Source organism: Salminus brasiliensis, chromosome 12 (assembly GCF_030463535.1).
Source record: "Salminus brasiliensis chromosome 12, fSalBra1.hap2, whole genome shotgun sequence".
Lineage (NCBI taxonomy): Eukaryota > Metazoa > Chordata > Actinopteri > Characiformes > Bryconidae > Salminus > Salminus brasiliensis.
In genome coordinates, this window is record NC_132889.1 from 8,505,959 (window position 1) to 8,522,291 (window position 16,333).

The 16,333-nt window shown below is 38.0% G+C and overlaps 1 protein-coding gene across 1 annotated transcript; it reads right to left on the reverse strand.

Annotated features, from left to right (window-relative positions):
- Positions 1-2,292: 2,292 nt before the first annotated feature.
- LOC140574132 (uncharacterized) lies at positions 2,293-11,397 on the reverse strand. The gene is made up of 4 exons (XM_072693857.1): positions 11,325-11,397; positions 9,154-9,459; positions 7,943-8,085; positions 2,293-2,912 (listed from the first exon to the last, which is right to left on the reverse strand). Exons 1-4 carry the CDS (start codon positions 11,389-11,391, stop codon positions 2,805-2,807), a joined length of 624 nt encoding a protein of 207 aa, XP_072549958.1. The 5' UTR covers positions 11,392-11,397; the 3' UTR covers positions 2,293-2,804.
- Positions 11,398-16,333: the final 4,936 nt, after the last annotated feature.

A 16,333-nucleotide genomic window follows, 5' to 3' on the forward strand; every position in this document is an offset into this window, starting at 1 on the left:
TATAATAAAACAGAACAATCCACATTTAATCCACATTTACTTTCAAACAATCCACATTTACTTTCAATGTTTGATCAACTTATTAATACAAAAAAAAAAAAAGTGCAGTCGTTAGCCTGTTAAAAAATTAACCTGAGATGCACCAATACAGAACTGTCTGGGCTGATACAATAACTTACAGTGGCACAGTTATAGGGATATAATAAAACAGAACTATAATATATATATATATATATACAGTCATGCCCGAAAGTATTCATACCCCTGGCAAAGTTTGACTTAAATTTACTTTTATTTAACCAGAAGTTATATTTTTGCCTTGAAACGACACAGGCATCTCCCAGGAGATAACACGATGATGTACAAGAGGCATCATTGTGGGAAAAAGTATTTCTCAGCTTTTATACACATTTGAACAAAAAGTGGCATGTCCAAAATTATTCATACCCTTTGAAAACTGTCACAGTATATGGGAAAATCCAAAGTTTTATACCATTCCAAATAGTCCAAGCTGTTTTAAAGCATCCTAATTACCCTGATTCATTGGGAACAGCTGTTTTAATCAACTCAACAGGAGAAAAACAGCAGCTCTCTGCAGTTGGTTTGTGGACAGTCATGGCTAAGACAAAGGAGCTCACTAAGGACCTGCGGCTGTGCATTGTGGCCGCTCACAAGTCAGGAAAGGGCTATAAAGCCATATCAAAATGTTTTCAAGTTCCAGTAGCTACAGTGCAAAGTATTATTAAAAAATACAAGAAGTTCCGCACTGTGGAAAATCTCAGAAGATGTGGTTGGAAGCCAAAAGTGACACCTGTGCTGGCCAGGAGAATAGTGAGAGAGGTGAAGAAAAATCCAAGGATCACCACCAAGGCCATCCTGGTGAATCTGGACTCTGCTGGTGGCGACATCTCAAGGCAGACAGTTCAACGGACACTGCACACTGCTGGGTTCCACGGACGCAGGCCAAGGAGGACACCACTTCTCCAGAAAAGGCACACAAAAGCCCGCTTGACCTTTGCAAATGCTCATCTGGACAAAGAAGAAGACTTCTGGTGTTCTGTTTTATGGTCAGATGAAACAAAAATTGAATTGTTTGGCCACAATGATGTGTGCACCATTTGGCGTAAAAAAGGAGAAGCCTTCAACCCTAAGAACACCATCCCCACTGTCAAACATGGTGGTGGGAACCTAATGTTTTGGGGGTGTTTTTCAGCCAATGGACCAGGGAACTTGATCGCAGTAAATGGCACCATGAAAAAAGAGCAATACATCAAGATTCTCAACAACAACAACATCAGGCAGTCTGCAGAGAAACTTGGCCTTGGGAACCGGTGGACATTTCAGCACGACAACGACCCAAAACACACAGCCAAAGTGGTGAAGAAATGGTTAGCAGACAAAAACATTAATGTTTTGCAGTGGCCCAGCCAGAGTCCTGACTTGAATCCAATTGAGAATCTGTGGAGGGAGCTAAAGATCAGGGTGATGGCAAGGAGACCCTCGAACCTCAAAGAGTTGGAGCTCATCACTAAAGATGAATGGGCAAAAATACCAGTGGAGACATGCAAAAAGCTGGTCAGCAATTACAGGAAGCGTTTGATTGCTGTAATAGCCAATAAAGGCTTTTCTATTAATTATTGAGAAGGGTATGAATAATTTTGGACATGCCACTTTTTGTTCAAATGTGTATAAAAGCTGAGAAATATTTTTTCCCACAATGATGCCTCTTGTACATCATCGTGTTATCTCCTGGGAGATGCCTGTGTCATTTCCAGGCAAAAATATAATTTCTGGTTAAATAAAAGTACATTTAAGTCAAACTTTGACAGGGGTATGAATACTTTCGGGCATGACTGTATATATATATATATATATATATATATACATACACACACACACACACACACTGGGCATGCTACACTAATATTATACTGTGTTGTTGTTTACTAGCCATCCATTACCTTCTGCTCCACTTGCACAGCACTGTGTTGCAACCAAATTCTTGCACCTTTCGCATGCTGCACTTTACACTCTCTCTCAACCATATCCTCATCCTCATCTCTCACATTGCTCACAGCTGCACACTTGCACTCCTAAAGTGCAATTGTCTATATATTTTGTGTATATATTTATTTTTCAACTCAATTAATGTTTTTATTTGTATGACTTATCTTTATATTTTATCCATCCTGTCTTTTTATCCTGTTTTCCTGTAACCGTGACATGTGACAGTAATCAAAGCATTTCACTGCTAGTTGTCCCCTCTATGCCCGTGCAAGAAAAAAAGAAAGAGAAAGAAAACCAACTTTATTACTCACATCCTTGCAAAGTACGTTTCTTGCCTTGTCATTTTGCACAATGAACAGTATATTTTTACATTTTTACATTTAGAATTGTATTATTTACATTTTTGGACTAGCTTGTAGACACGAACCTGCAACACCTTTTGCAACACTGTTCTACATTAGACCGACAAAACTGGTGTCGGCTAGACCATGGAACAGCGGTCTTGTTCACACCACCACAAAAGCACCTTCAACTGGTCAGAATCTTCAGAGCACACAATTAACAAATTGCAATTGTACAGCTTCTATAATATTAGCTTTGCAAAAAGCCAGTGTTGCAACAACGATTAGGACACAGTGCATTGTACTAAAAGGCATACACTGCATGCTTGAGTTTTCCCTTCAGCTTTACTTCTCTCCATTATCACAGCAGGCAAGGTTGTTTTTAGCCTTATAGAGAATGGCAGTCATGACAACTCAGGCAAACCTTTGAGCAGAGAAAGGCAGGCGGGGGTGAAACTAGTCCTTCATCTGCAAGCGGTGGGCGCGCATGTCTTCATAGACGTCGCTGTAAGCTTTGGATCCATCATCTTCTCCACCTCCCTGTCTTGCACACAGGGCCTTCATCTATACCCCAAAAAACAATTGCCATTAGCGCTGACTCAGGGTTTTGACATTTCTCTTCTTCAGAACAAACCACATTTCGCACAAGTTGCAAGTGGCCTTTCTGGAAATGTTTTGCACGGCGTGTGATGAGTCACACAGCAAGACATAACAAGTACAAACAACTCTGGGGCCCCTTTCCTTCGCACCCGTACAAACCCTGACCACATGTGCAAGGCCCATGTAATGCAACATTATACCCAAACTACATTTATCTAGGTCTATATCCTTCCTTTTAAAGGTTATGTAAAAGACCGCCAGCAAGGTTTATGTTAGCAGCAACTAGAGCTGAGTTCCAGTTTAGTGTAGCTGATTGTAATGCAATTGCTTACATTTCAAAAGATTATTTACTAGAACAAACTTTTATAGTATAGCCTGTAATATTAGTGATTAAACGACAGTTGGTTATTTACTATAATATAGACTATTATAATATAGTTTATTATATAGTGTAATATAATTGTAATATAGCAAATAATGTAAGTGATTAAATTACTATTATTTATTTACTACAGTACAAACTATAGTAAATAACCAACTATAATTATTTGGTTATTTGATAAATAACCAAATAATCTACTATTATCTATTCTACTATAATGTAACCTTTTATTACGTAATTGATTAAATTACAGTTGGTTACTTACTATGACAAACTATTATCATTTAGCCTACTTTTATGTAGTCTGCCATTATATAGCATGTTTTAATGCAATTGATTAAAGTACAGTTATTATATAGACCATGATAATTTAGCCTACTATTATGTAGTCTAATATAATTTAGCATATTATACTGTTATTGGTTAAATTACAATTGTTTACTATAGTACAGACTATTAATTTATAGCCTGTGATCATTTAGCCTACTGTTATGTAGTCTAATATAGCAGATTATAATGAAATTGATTCATTTACAGTTGGTTATTTGCTGTAATATAGCCTATTATAATGTTACTGATTAAATGACCGTTGGTTATTCACAATAGACTTTTATAATAGAGCTTATTGTATATAAAAGCTTATAGTACTGTAATATAGCAATAATGCAAGTGACAAAATAACTATTAGTTATTTACTGTAATACAGCCTATTATAAAATAGCATGTGAAAATGTAGCCTACTGTTTATTATCTAGTCTACTATAATGTAGCCAATTATAATGTAATTAATTAAATTACAGTTGGTTATATAATATAGACCATTATAAGATTTCTTAATGTATAGCGTAATATAGCAAATAATAGAGTTGATTAAAGAGCTATTGGTTATTTACTATACCATTACCAACTATTTTAATTTAGTCTACTGTTATGTAGTCTACTATAATATAGACTATTATAATGTAATTTATTAAATTACAGTTGGTTATTTACTATAATATAGCCTATTATATTCTTACTGGTTAAATTACAGTTGGTTATTTACTATAGTACCGACTATTGTTATATAGCCTGTGATACTTTAGCCTAATGTTATGTAGTCTAATGTGGCTGATTATAATGTAATTGATTACAGTGATTACAGGATGGGTTTCCCTTTTAAATCTTGGCAAGGAAAACCCCCTTGGATTGCTCTCAAGGTCTCTACCTCTCAACCCAAGGGAGTTTTCCTTGCCACTGTTGACACTAGCTTGCTCAAAATAGGCTCGGACTCCGGATCTTTGTAAAGCTGCTTTGTGACATTTGTTGTAAAAAGCGCTATATAAATAAACTTTAATTTTATTAAAATTATTTAGCCTGTGATAATGTAGCCTAGTATTATGTGGTCTTCTACAATGTAGCCTATAATAATTTCATTAATGAACTGACAATTGGTGATAGCCTGTGATAATGCAACCTTGTAGTGTACTACAATGTGGACTATTATAATGTAATTGATTATTTTACAATGGGTTATTTACTAGAATGTGGTGTTACGGAAAAACTACATCTACCTTTACCTTGTCTATGACAAAGTCACAAACCCCTTCCTCCCCATGTCCTCGCTTTTAACTCTGTCATCCATCAGTACTGGCTCAGCTTATCAAAGAGGGACTGGCTCCCTACCACGAAGCAGAATCCAAACTCCAGCCCAAAGTCTTTTCAGTTTTCCCCCTCTCTTACAGGCTCCTCACAAATCATTATAAGCTGAAAGCCAATTGTCCAAAGTAACAAAACACACTATAATAATTAGAGGTAGTGAATCTAGTCGCAAATTTAAGGACTTTAAGGACTCGATTTAATTTAAACTTGGTATTCATGACCTGAGAATTTATATATTTGTATTTTTAAGCATAAAAAAGGGATTTTTTTTTTAGGGATTTGTTTTTGTTGTAACATGATTTGGTGATTTCTGTGAGCAAACCTGGCAACCTTTTAGAACGCAGGAGGCCCGCATATGAAAAAGCTTGTATCATGGAAGTGGCTCTTCCAAAAATAATGAAATTTACTATGTTGTGGATAAAAATACTAAAAAGAGAACAGATCTGCAGTTCAAAACTCAGTGACACAACCACCACAACATCCATCACTACTAAACCCACAAAGAAAGGTACGGGACTGTGTCTTTTTAGCTAACGTATTGGCTAGAAGAAACATAATAATGTCATATTAATGTTACTAAACACAGTAATGGTAAGTTTAACATGATGCATTTGTCTTAGAATCAATTGTGATTTTATTAAGAAGATAAAACACCCAATAATCAGACATTGGAATATGTAAAAAAGGCAAATTCCATATGATTTTGGCCTTCTGATTCTGATAGACTTTTAATATTTGGAACAGATGTCCTAATTGAGCCTCTTTTCCACTGCAGGGCCAAACACTTCTGTCCATGGAAGGTTACCGATAACCAATTCCAGGCTTTTCCACACAGCACATTCTTGGGGCTAAGACCTAGTTCTGACTCTGGGTATTGAAACAGAGAATTTAGTCAGCACTTCTCAACCTGACTCAATCTCTGACCACTAATCTTGTTTGGCGTAGTTTTAAACCATAATATTCACCTGCTGCCTCACTTTATTAGCAATCATACCACAACAACCTCAACAGCTTAGTGTATTCATTAGTAACTTCTAGATTTAACCAGCTCCCATCCATCTCATCCTATGAGATCTTGAGCATGATTGAACAAATGATCTGCTGACTATTCCATTCTAACCTCTTTCACCAATTAGGGAGCAAAATCTAGTGCTATGGTATGATGACCACACATGTACTCTGAAACGGATCTCTCGTAGCTATGAATGTCACTGCTGACAATGGCATCATAGTCATGCAGAATACAAAAAGGCCATAATTAAAGCCACATCTTCATATATCACATCACTAATAACAACGACAATAACAAAAACAATAAAACATTTGACTAAAAATTCATAGTCAGTCCCTAACCACTGAAGTTGATGTTTATCAATGGTGCACCAGCTTTAATGCACAGAGAAGTGCTAACTTTGTTAGCACAATTAGCTTGTCAAAGTCATCCTAATGTGTACTAGTATACTAGACTGGCCATAGTAAACTTGTCCCTTAGCATTGGCTACACACCTACAATTTCTTAAAGCATGGTATTGACTTTCATTGCTATGCTGATGACACCCAGCTTTACTTATCAGCCAAACCAAACAAGGACATTTGTATCACTTGTCTCAGGACATTTGTCTTATGATCTGCTTTTGCTCAATGCGGATAAGACAGTCTTATGCTAATATTGCTGTAAATTTAGATGGATTCTCAGTCATACCGCCACCACTGTAAAAAAAAAACTAGGAGTTGTTTTGGACTCTGTCCCCTCATTTTTATAACTGCAAGATTGGATTACTGTGGTTTGATCCCACAATATCTTTGGCCTCATATTGATTCAACTTCACCTCACTGCCTATCTGTGCCTGTGACTGTTTGCTTGCATGGACTTCACCTGTAATGGCCTGACATTCTCAACATTCTCTTGATTTAGTTTAGTTTGATTGTTGTTTTATGGTGCTGTCTGGTGTCGACCAGAGGAGATTGGGTTCCCCTTTCGAGTCTAGGTTTCTTCCTCTCAATTTGAGGGAGTTTTAATGGTTGGAAAGGAGGTGGAGAGGCTTTGCTGGATTCACAGCACACTGGATTAACCACACTGAAGATGACAATGTTTAGATTGAAATCAGTTGCTTCCCATAGAGGGGATAGACTTTGTGAAGAGTACCACATCTTTCACTTTTCACATGTTTTCCAGGACAGGAAATTGAAGATGACAACCTTAATGATTCTGACATTTGGAGCAACCTGACAGTGGAAGAGCAATAGAGGGTTGAAAATTCTTTGAGTGCAAAAACCCAGACAAGATGTGAGGTTTTGCTCACGCCCTTCAATTGGTTAAAGGACATCTCGTCACAAGCCTCCAGGTTGAGCTCCTTGCTTCACTTAAGCACCTTTTTCAAGGACAAATTTGAGAAGGACTATGGAATTGGAATAAAAGATGCTGTGCTTTGCTCTGAAGGAGGCTGTTCCTGTGACGATAAAATAAATAGGCTACAGAAGTTGTTTTTAGTATGCTGATATACATTGGAACATGGTTGCTTAAGATAACAAAGTTATTTGTTGAGACAGTGGGTTTGCAGTATTCAACACCTGAGTGCATTGACTTGCTTGGTTGCATTTATGTGAGGTGTGCAAATTATCACAAATATTGGGACATTTGTGATAGACAGAGTTACCTTCAGTTTTGGCCATGAACAGGCACACCCTACAATCTTTGTTCAGTGTGGCGGTAAGAGCTATGAGAAACAGAGATGTAGCAACTAATAACAATTAAAAGAATCACATGCATGTGATATTTATCCTCACATTACATTCATTTAAAAGGCAGTTAGACCCATTTCACACTAGCATAACTTAATCATGTCCCAATTATTTTACATTGTTTTCCATGTGTTTACTGAATTGTAAACCATAGCATCTCCCTTAACCCCAATTAAGCCCCTGCCTCCATCCAAATATTTAGAGGGTAATACAAGTATCCAATGCTCACCTTGGGAATGATCCACACCCCGACCACCAGCATACACAGTAAAAGCACAGTGCATGCCGTCAGGGTAGAGACCAGCACCACCACTTGCGGCATGGCAGGCGTTTCTTTAGTAGATGCTTCAGCTGTGACTGCTATTTCCACTTCTGTAAAACCCACACACAACCAGTTACGACCAATCCATAGCACCATTGGAGCAGCATAAAAAACAAAAGATGCATACAACAGCTCCTGCTGCATTGACCCTAAGTGCTGTAAACTATGAAGCCAGTTTCCCTTTTTTGTTCTCATAATTGCATTACTTATCATCACCATATGTTGCTACTATTGCCACATCTTTGTCCACCCTCTGTAGTTTCAAATGGTAAGTTATTCAACCCCTGTTGCTTAGTGCTCAATGCTGGTGCAGGTTTGTATACCACCAAGCTGACAGTAGGTGCAGGATGGCTAAATGTAGTTGCAACCAGCATTAAGCTACCCTTCCCCTGCTGTCTGCTTGGTGCTCAATGATGGTACAGGCTTAGAGTTTGACTGGGTGCTGCTGCTTGCCTGTTCTCTGAATTAGTTTCTACAACTAACCCTCTAACTGTTAAAGTCTCTGGTTTGATTTTGTCTTTTCTTTACCTCTTTCTGCCTCTTTCCCCCATGTTGAAAAATATTCACTGCTTTCATTCACTTGGCTATCCATCCCACTTCTACACTAGTGCAAGTTGTTCAGGATGGTACTGCATACTTGTACATATGACTGCTGACTTTGCAAGGACTCTACACCAGTTATAAGTATTTCCATCCTTACATTAGTCATAGATCTCTGTTATTTTACTTTATTTTACTATTATTCTACTTTTTTCCTCATTTTCATTCCATAACTAGATTTCTTTTCTTGAGCCCTCATGTGTCTACCAGAAGATACTTCTTCCTGCTCTGAGGGACTTTCCCTTTGCTTCTGTTGCTCAAAAAAGGTTTTGGCTTGGATTTCTGAAAACTGCATTTTGAAAAGCACTAGACAAATACATTTTGAATGGAATTTAATTTTACATTTGCATATGACTCAGGAACAGCGTCATGGGTGCAAACCCATGCTTTAATTCTTGCTTTAATTATAGCAGCAAAAATATTTCAGTAGGTTTATCACATACACTGTTAGTCAGCATTCAGAAGTCAACATTTATACTAACTTTAAATAGAGTGTTAAAATTGAGGTTCGTTCTCACCCTTCACAAACAGCAGAACAGTCTCTCTTTCTTGAACTTTGAAATCAAAGTAATATTCACAGTAGTAGACACCTGAGTCGTTCTTCTGCAGGTCACTGATGGTTATCGTTAGTTTCCCAGAGTCCTTACTGTTTTTTATTCTTCCGGTGTAGGCAAAGTGATAAGTTGGATTTGTATACCCTTTGCTGAAGAAAACCACTTCACGTATTTCGGGGCATCTTGCTTTCAGATATACACCGCCAAAGTCACTTTTTTCTGTGGTACAATGTATGGTCAGATTTTCACCTTGGTTCTTCGTCACATGGCCTGAGGAAAGACACGTTCAGAGTGATTGAGGGACTACATAACAATCGGCAAACAAGATGAGTCAGTGTTTAGTTAGATGGTGCAATGATAAACATATATCATTAGATACGGTTATCATTGTAAGGTTGCTGTGATGGGACAAAAATAAATCAACTGGACAGACATTGATTTATTTTACCTGTACTGGAAACAATGTGAAGTGTGGTAAAATGGGTTACTCCTTTCCTAATACACACCGAATTTAAAGATGGCTTTGAACACACACACACTATTATTGCATTTGCACATTTCAATGCATATGCCATTTTGTTCCTACAGATGCCATGACATCAAAATGACTGTTTTAGATTTTTAGAATATGTAGGCTCGTTAGATACCTGTTTCAAATTGTATGTAAACCAGGTTGTATACTATTCTTTCTGTTCAAAAGTTTGTGGACACCCCTGAATGAATGCATTCAGCTACTTTAGGTTGCCACTATTGCTGACAAAGCAGTTCAAATGCACCCAAGCAGCTTGTGTAGTTCCCGTAGAGAGGTTTTGTAAATAGAATACATATGATTCTATGATAATATGATTTAACACTGGCAGATGTGCTGTGTAGCACACTCTGGGACAAATAAACACAAGCCGGAATAGAACTGCCTTAAGTCAACGAGCAGAAAGAAAAATTCAGATTGAGCAAACGAGTACAAGTATAGCAAACCAGCCAGACACTGTGCCTGTCGACATTTGTAGTACTGTACTGTAGTACTGTAGCCTTACATTTACTCCTTCATCTATATTCTAAGACACAGGTGTCACAGCCACACATTTTAGAGGGTACGTTTTAGTCAGACACTATCAAACGAAGCTGTGGCTTTTGATGTATGTGTGTAGGTGAGAAGTGTATTTTTGGAACACTCTTGTCAAAACAAAATCACAAGACTCTCAGACTGACTCCTAAAGCATAAGAACTGTAAAGCAGGCAAGGTTAAATGGAATTTTTAACAGTTAAACTGGGGTTAAAACAATCTCTTCCAAGGACAAGTAGGGTACAATTGCAATATTAAAAGTAATGACAGGGTAAAGGAAATGTTATAATACTAATATAATATGTATATATGCAATACTTTGAAATGGTTAAATGGCATTTCAACAGTAAACCTGGGGGTAAACCCACCTTTCTGTCTTGTAAAAGCAGGTTAAAATTACACTAATAACAGTAACAAGTTAAAATGACAGTTTTTAACTTGTAAAAACATTATTAATAACTAAAAATGGTTAAACATCATTTGAACAGTAAACCCGAGGTAAAACTCCCTTTCTTTCCAGTAAAAGCAGGTTAAAATACACTAATACCAGAAACAACAGATTAAAAGGCACATTATTAATAGCTAAATATCTTGCTCTATTACTATACCAATTTTGGGAGTTGAAGACAAAGCATTGAAGCTATAAACAGCTTAATTCTACAGATCTACAGGAATTTAATTTAATTTATCAATAATAATAATGTATTAATACTAAAACTGTGAACTCAGACCCAACAATCAGCACCCATGGATAACATTAGCCTTTTTTTCATTGTTAGGAACTTTCAAGCTAAATTTACAGTTTTACTAATACTGACCTCAATGACCTCAAACCTTGTCCCAACACTCTTTTTGACTTTTGACTTTTTGACAATTAATTTGAGCAATGAATTCATCAAAAAAGTATCATGTTATCAAGACAGCCTTGATCTAGGTGACAACTGATTGCAAATTGTAGCCTCACATTAACGTTAAGCTAGAAACTACAGCACTATATTACAGCAGGTGTTTGAAATGGAAATACATAAAAAAAACAGAAACAAACCTGCTGAAGTTTGAATGTGGTCCTCACCTGCTGTAACGGTGCTGTACTGACTGAGCAGAACAATAAAACAGATGGTTACCCTCAGAGTTGTCATCGCGGCTGCAATACAAACACTGACGTTACAGTGCAGTCTGCAGCTTTAAAGTAGAGGAAGTCTGCATAACTTGCACGTGTCCTACACTTTGTCCTTTCTTCCTCCCGTCTAGACTGTAGGGTGTAAATCTACAGATGATTCTGTATATGATGTAAGCAAATTAGCCTATATATATTTTTTATATATTCTATTTATATATTTTATTTTATTTTTATTGTAAATTAATACTGAATCATCATCCAGAATATGAAGGAACACATAGTTCCAGTAAACTATTTATGTTTTATTAAATATTTCCAGATGTTTTTCTTCATAGTTAGTATATATATATATATATATATAGAGAGAGAGAGAGAGAGAGAAAGAGATACACACACACAGGTCCAAACAAGGACTTCCGCCTTAGTTTAGTCATGTGTGTTTGGTTCGGTTCATTTGTGTTCACATGTGTTTTGGTTCTGTTGTAATCGTTCATTGTTTGGTTCATGTGTTTCACCTGGCACTGGGGGTACTTAAGGAGCCTCAACTCCATGGTTCAACGCCGAGAATTGTATCGTTTGGAACCTTGAGGTCACCCGAGAGGTTCCCCGTACGATTAAAGGTGTGCTGAGGTCAGCTTCGGCTCGGTATCCGCGTTCAGGAACAGGTCACCCTGCTATCCACATTATCAGCGAGGCTCGCTCGCTCACTGTCAAGATTCACAGGCTACCCACATCCCAGCTAGGCGACCCTCGCTTACGGCAGCATGCTGCGGTTCCAGGTTTGGTTGGCCTAGCCGTTTTTGCTTAGTAGCTGGTCCCCCAGCTCTCCCCCCTTTTGCCATTATAGGGCAGTTCTAGCGCACTGTTTGGCCCAGGCTCTGCCTGCAGGATTTCTTTAGGGTCTCCTTTTGGTTTTCCCCGGCAATATCCTGTTTCTGATCACAGCTCACAGATTTAGCGTAAACTCCTGCTAACCTTCAGAGACAAATTCGTTTGAACTGTGAATAGACAAAGTAAGGATGGATAGACAAACCTTAATGTTTGAGGCTACAGTAATAACCACTCTGTATGAATGTGGTGAGCAGAAATACCATTTCAGAAAGCACAATACCTCAAACCTTGAGGTGGATGGGCTACAACATTGTGTTTCACTTCTGTCAGCCAAGAACAGAAAGCTGAGGCTGCAGTGTGCACTGGCTCACCAAAACTGGATAGTTTAAGCTTGGAAAAATGTAGCCTGGTCTGATGAATCTCAAACTCTGCTGAGGTAAACACATGTAAAGGTCAAAATGTGGCAGCAACAACATGTCCTCAGGGAGCCTTGTGTGAACAGTCCAGGCTGGTTGAGATGGTGTAATTGTTTGGGGAATGCTTTCTTGTTGGGTTTATTAATACCAAGTTATCAACCATAGTGCAATAAATGAACTTTAGTCTTCTTTAACCAATCTTTGGTAGAACGACATGTGTGCTTAAGGTCATTGTCTTGCTGCACGACTCACGTTTTTGTTATTGTTGTAAAAGCTTGTGGTACACTATTTGAAAATGCCCACTGCTTTTTTACGTTTTTGAGTTAGAAACTATGCTACGCGGTGAGCTGTGGTTCTAAAAGGAAATTCAGTGCGTTTCATTCATGTGAAAACCACATCTGAGCATTTTTCACCCCAGGCAAAGCCATATACCTACTGTTTATACACCACATTTATACAATACTTAATATTATAGCTGCATTCTATGGCATCTTTAAGGAGACACTGTGGTGCTGTAACTGGCTGAGCACCTAAGCTGTCTACTGTGATGTGTATGTATCTATAAACATTGTATTAACCTCTACAAAAGGTCATGGTGTTATTCTCTGTTACCAGAGAAAAGCCCCATCAGGTTGTACAGAAGTCCCTGTAGTTACTGAGTAATACACCTCTGTGTGTAATAGGCCTTGAAATGTTAAGGGGTTAATATACTAATTTTGTTTGTTTATGATTCTGATTGCTTTATTATTATTATTTTAAGTCAAAATAATCAGTTCAAGTTATTATTTTTTTTTATATTTCTGAGCAGCTCAAAAAAAAAAAAAAGATGTTCCATTTGCACAGGAAAACAGTGGTAAAAATAGTAGTTTAAAAATAAAAAAGATTAAACCATATAGATAGAGCCAGTAGACCACCAAACTGTCCTCATTAGATAAGCAGCACTTAATCTCATTCAAAATCATTCACATCGCAAACAGAATGTTCTTAAAATTTGTCAATGGACTTTTAACTGACTAAACTTTAATCAGGGTAAAAAGCATTAGTGTGCTGAATTAGTGCTTTATGTGGACAACTAAGTTTTCACTATAACAAGGACCCATGAGGCTTCCTGTATTGCTGGATGAAATTGCTATTGCTAATTGCTAATTCAATTGCCATTCAATATGCAAGCTCATTCAGAGTGCATGTAAGGTTCTGCTGTTTGCCAGCTACACCTATAACACAGAGGTTATACTGTATTTTTAACCACTATTCTCACAGTACTCTTAGCTCTTCCAGCATTTTTGATCGACTGAAACCACCATTTCAAAATAAGCCTTTCGTTAAGATCCTGTCTAATGCATGCATGCTTATGCATGTTTCAGTTCAGTTCAGTTCTACATCAGATTTCCTAGAAGTATCAGCCATTCTAAAAGTAAATAACAAGAACCAAATCAAACAAGTGAGACAAACAAATTAGACATGGTCATGAAGAAAATGATCCAATATTATCTGTGGGTAGCAAAAGTATGTAAGTACCTGCTCACCTTTGCTTTTAGAATCTGGTGTGACCACTGTGTGGAGAAATAACTGCAACTAAATGTTATTGTACATAATTGTTGAGTATTCATGCACATTGACTTGGAAGATTCATAGCCCATTCCTCCATATAAAACAGCTTCAGCTCTGTTATGTTGGTGGGTCCCCCACTGCTTGGTCCTTCCACAACATTTCTATTGGATTGTCAAGGATTTGTCTTGGCCATTCCAAAACATGAACATTAATATTCTTTAACCAGTCTTTGGTAAAACAATTTGTGTGGTGTCATTGCCCTGCTGCATGACCCATATTCTCTTGAGATTCAGCACACGTACAGACGTCCTGAAATTTTCCTTCAGAATTTGCTTTCAAACTGTTGCTGATGCGGCATTGCGGGCAGCCGAGGAAGGAAGGATTGCTTGGAGAAAAGATCCAGGTGCCCAGTTTCACCGCACCAGCTAACAGACGCCTGTACTGGCGAACACTCACTATTACTATCTTGGAAGAACAATCTTCAATCATGCAAGCCAGTGACACTTTCTGAATATCAGATTTTCAGCCATTATTAATAATCAATTATTCATTCATATTCCAACTCCTCAATGACCTCGTATTTCAGAGGGTGACATTCTGGTGACATTTGGTGAGATAATGCATACAGTAGAAACTTCCTTACGACTTTAGCTCTGAGCACAATAGGAATAATAAAAAAATACTTTTTTATACCTTAAGGAAAAAGTATTTGCTTAGATTTCCTAATTGTAGAAAGACCCTAGCCACATAATGACCATCTCACTGATATCACCAATGATACCGCTAAATGATAAACAGCTGACTTCTAAATGACACCACCAGTCAACGTCAACGTCATTCTTTTGCACCACAGATGTGTTGAGTGAGGAAACAGACATAGTTCTTTCAGCACAAGGTGTTACATTTAGTAAGGATGGCCAGCAGATGGATGGGTGATATAGTGAGAAGGTTGTCATAGACAGGTTTCCTGTTTACAGACATTACTGGCTGCGCACACAGCCTTTGGGCAAAAGCACTTTGGAAACAGGTGATCAGTAGATCGTATTGTTAACTCGTGTTAACTCATGTTATGTCATAATGTGAACTTCTCTAATCAACGTAGATTTCACCCTGTAAATTCTTGTTGATTCATGACTTTTCATCTTCTATGATTTTTGGCAAAGGGATGAGTTCCCCTCCATCTTCTCTGCGGTTGGAGGAGTTTACTGCACAACTCCTCTTGATCATTTTTGCTTTCTAGCATGAAGAATGCTGCTGTCTACTCCCTGGTCACCTGTGCATCTCTGTGATGATGCTGCACAGAAACCTGTCTATAGTGTATGAATTAATGCACCCGTTCATAGCTCTTCTAGGAGGGTAAGGACTTAACATGTCTTCTCCATTACATGCAAAGCCAGCCACCCCATCATTTCGAACTGCTGCTGATGCTGCCTTGCCAGACAGCCAGTGCATTCTGAGGAAAACACTGGGTCCCCAGCTCCACCACACCAGCTAATAGACGCCTGTGCCGGCCAACATTCATCATCAAGAGTGATGAGGGGACAGAGCACCATTTACCCACCCGGCGCAAGCATGGCCAATTGTGCTCTCTCAGATTCCGGCTGCTGAGGGCAAAATGGCATGGCTCAGGATTTGAACTTGCAACTCCCCAGGCTAAGTGGTAGCGCATTAAACAGAGGAGCCCTACTAAAAAAAATGTTTTTTCAAAAACTAAAATTGGTCGTGCTATGAAATATTACAACTTTTTTTTCTGTCCCGGCACCAAGTGGTTGAACTTCCCCTGGGTGTCTGAAGTCAGGCCGACTGAAGACCCACTTCTTCCAAGAGTACTCAGGTGAAGTGTAGTGTAGAGTATTTCGGTCTATATACTGACTTTTGTGTTTAGTAGTATCTAAGCTTAGAGGGATCTTTTGAATTTTCTACAAACTAGTGATGAGTATGTTAAAGGTGGATTCACTTTTACTGAAGACCTCACCCTTGTACGTTGTCTGTGGGGAGAAACAGTCCAATAATGCAGTGGTTCCTAGTAAACAAACACCATATCACAACTAAACCTCCCTCACAAGCTTTTGCTGAGACACAGGTAAATTTAATGAAAAAAAAGTGCTAAGGTGTTGGTATCAGCTGTTTACATTAGCTATTGAGATACTGAACTTGTTGCTA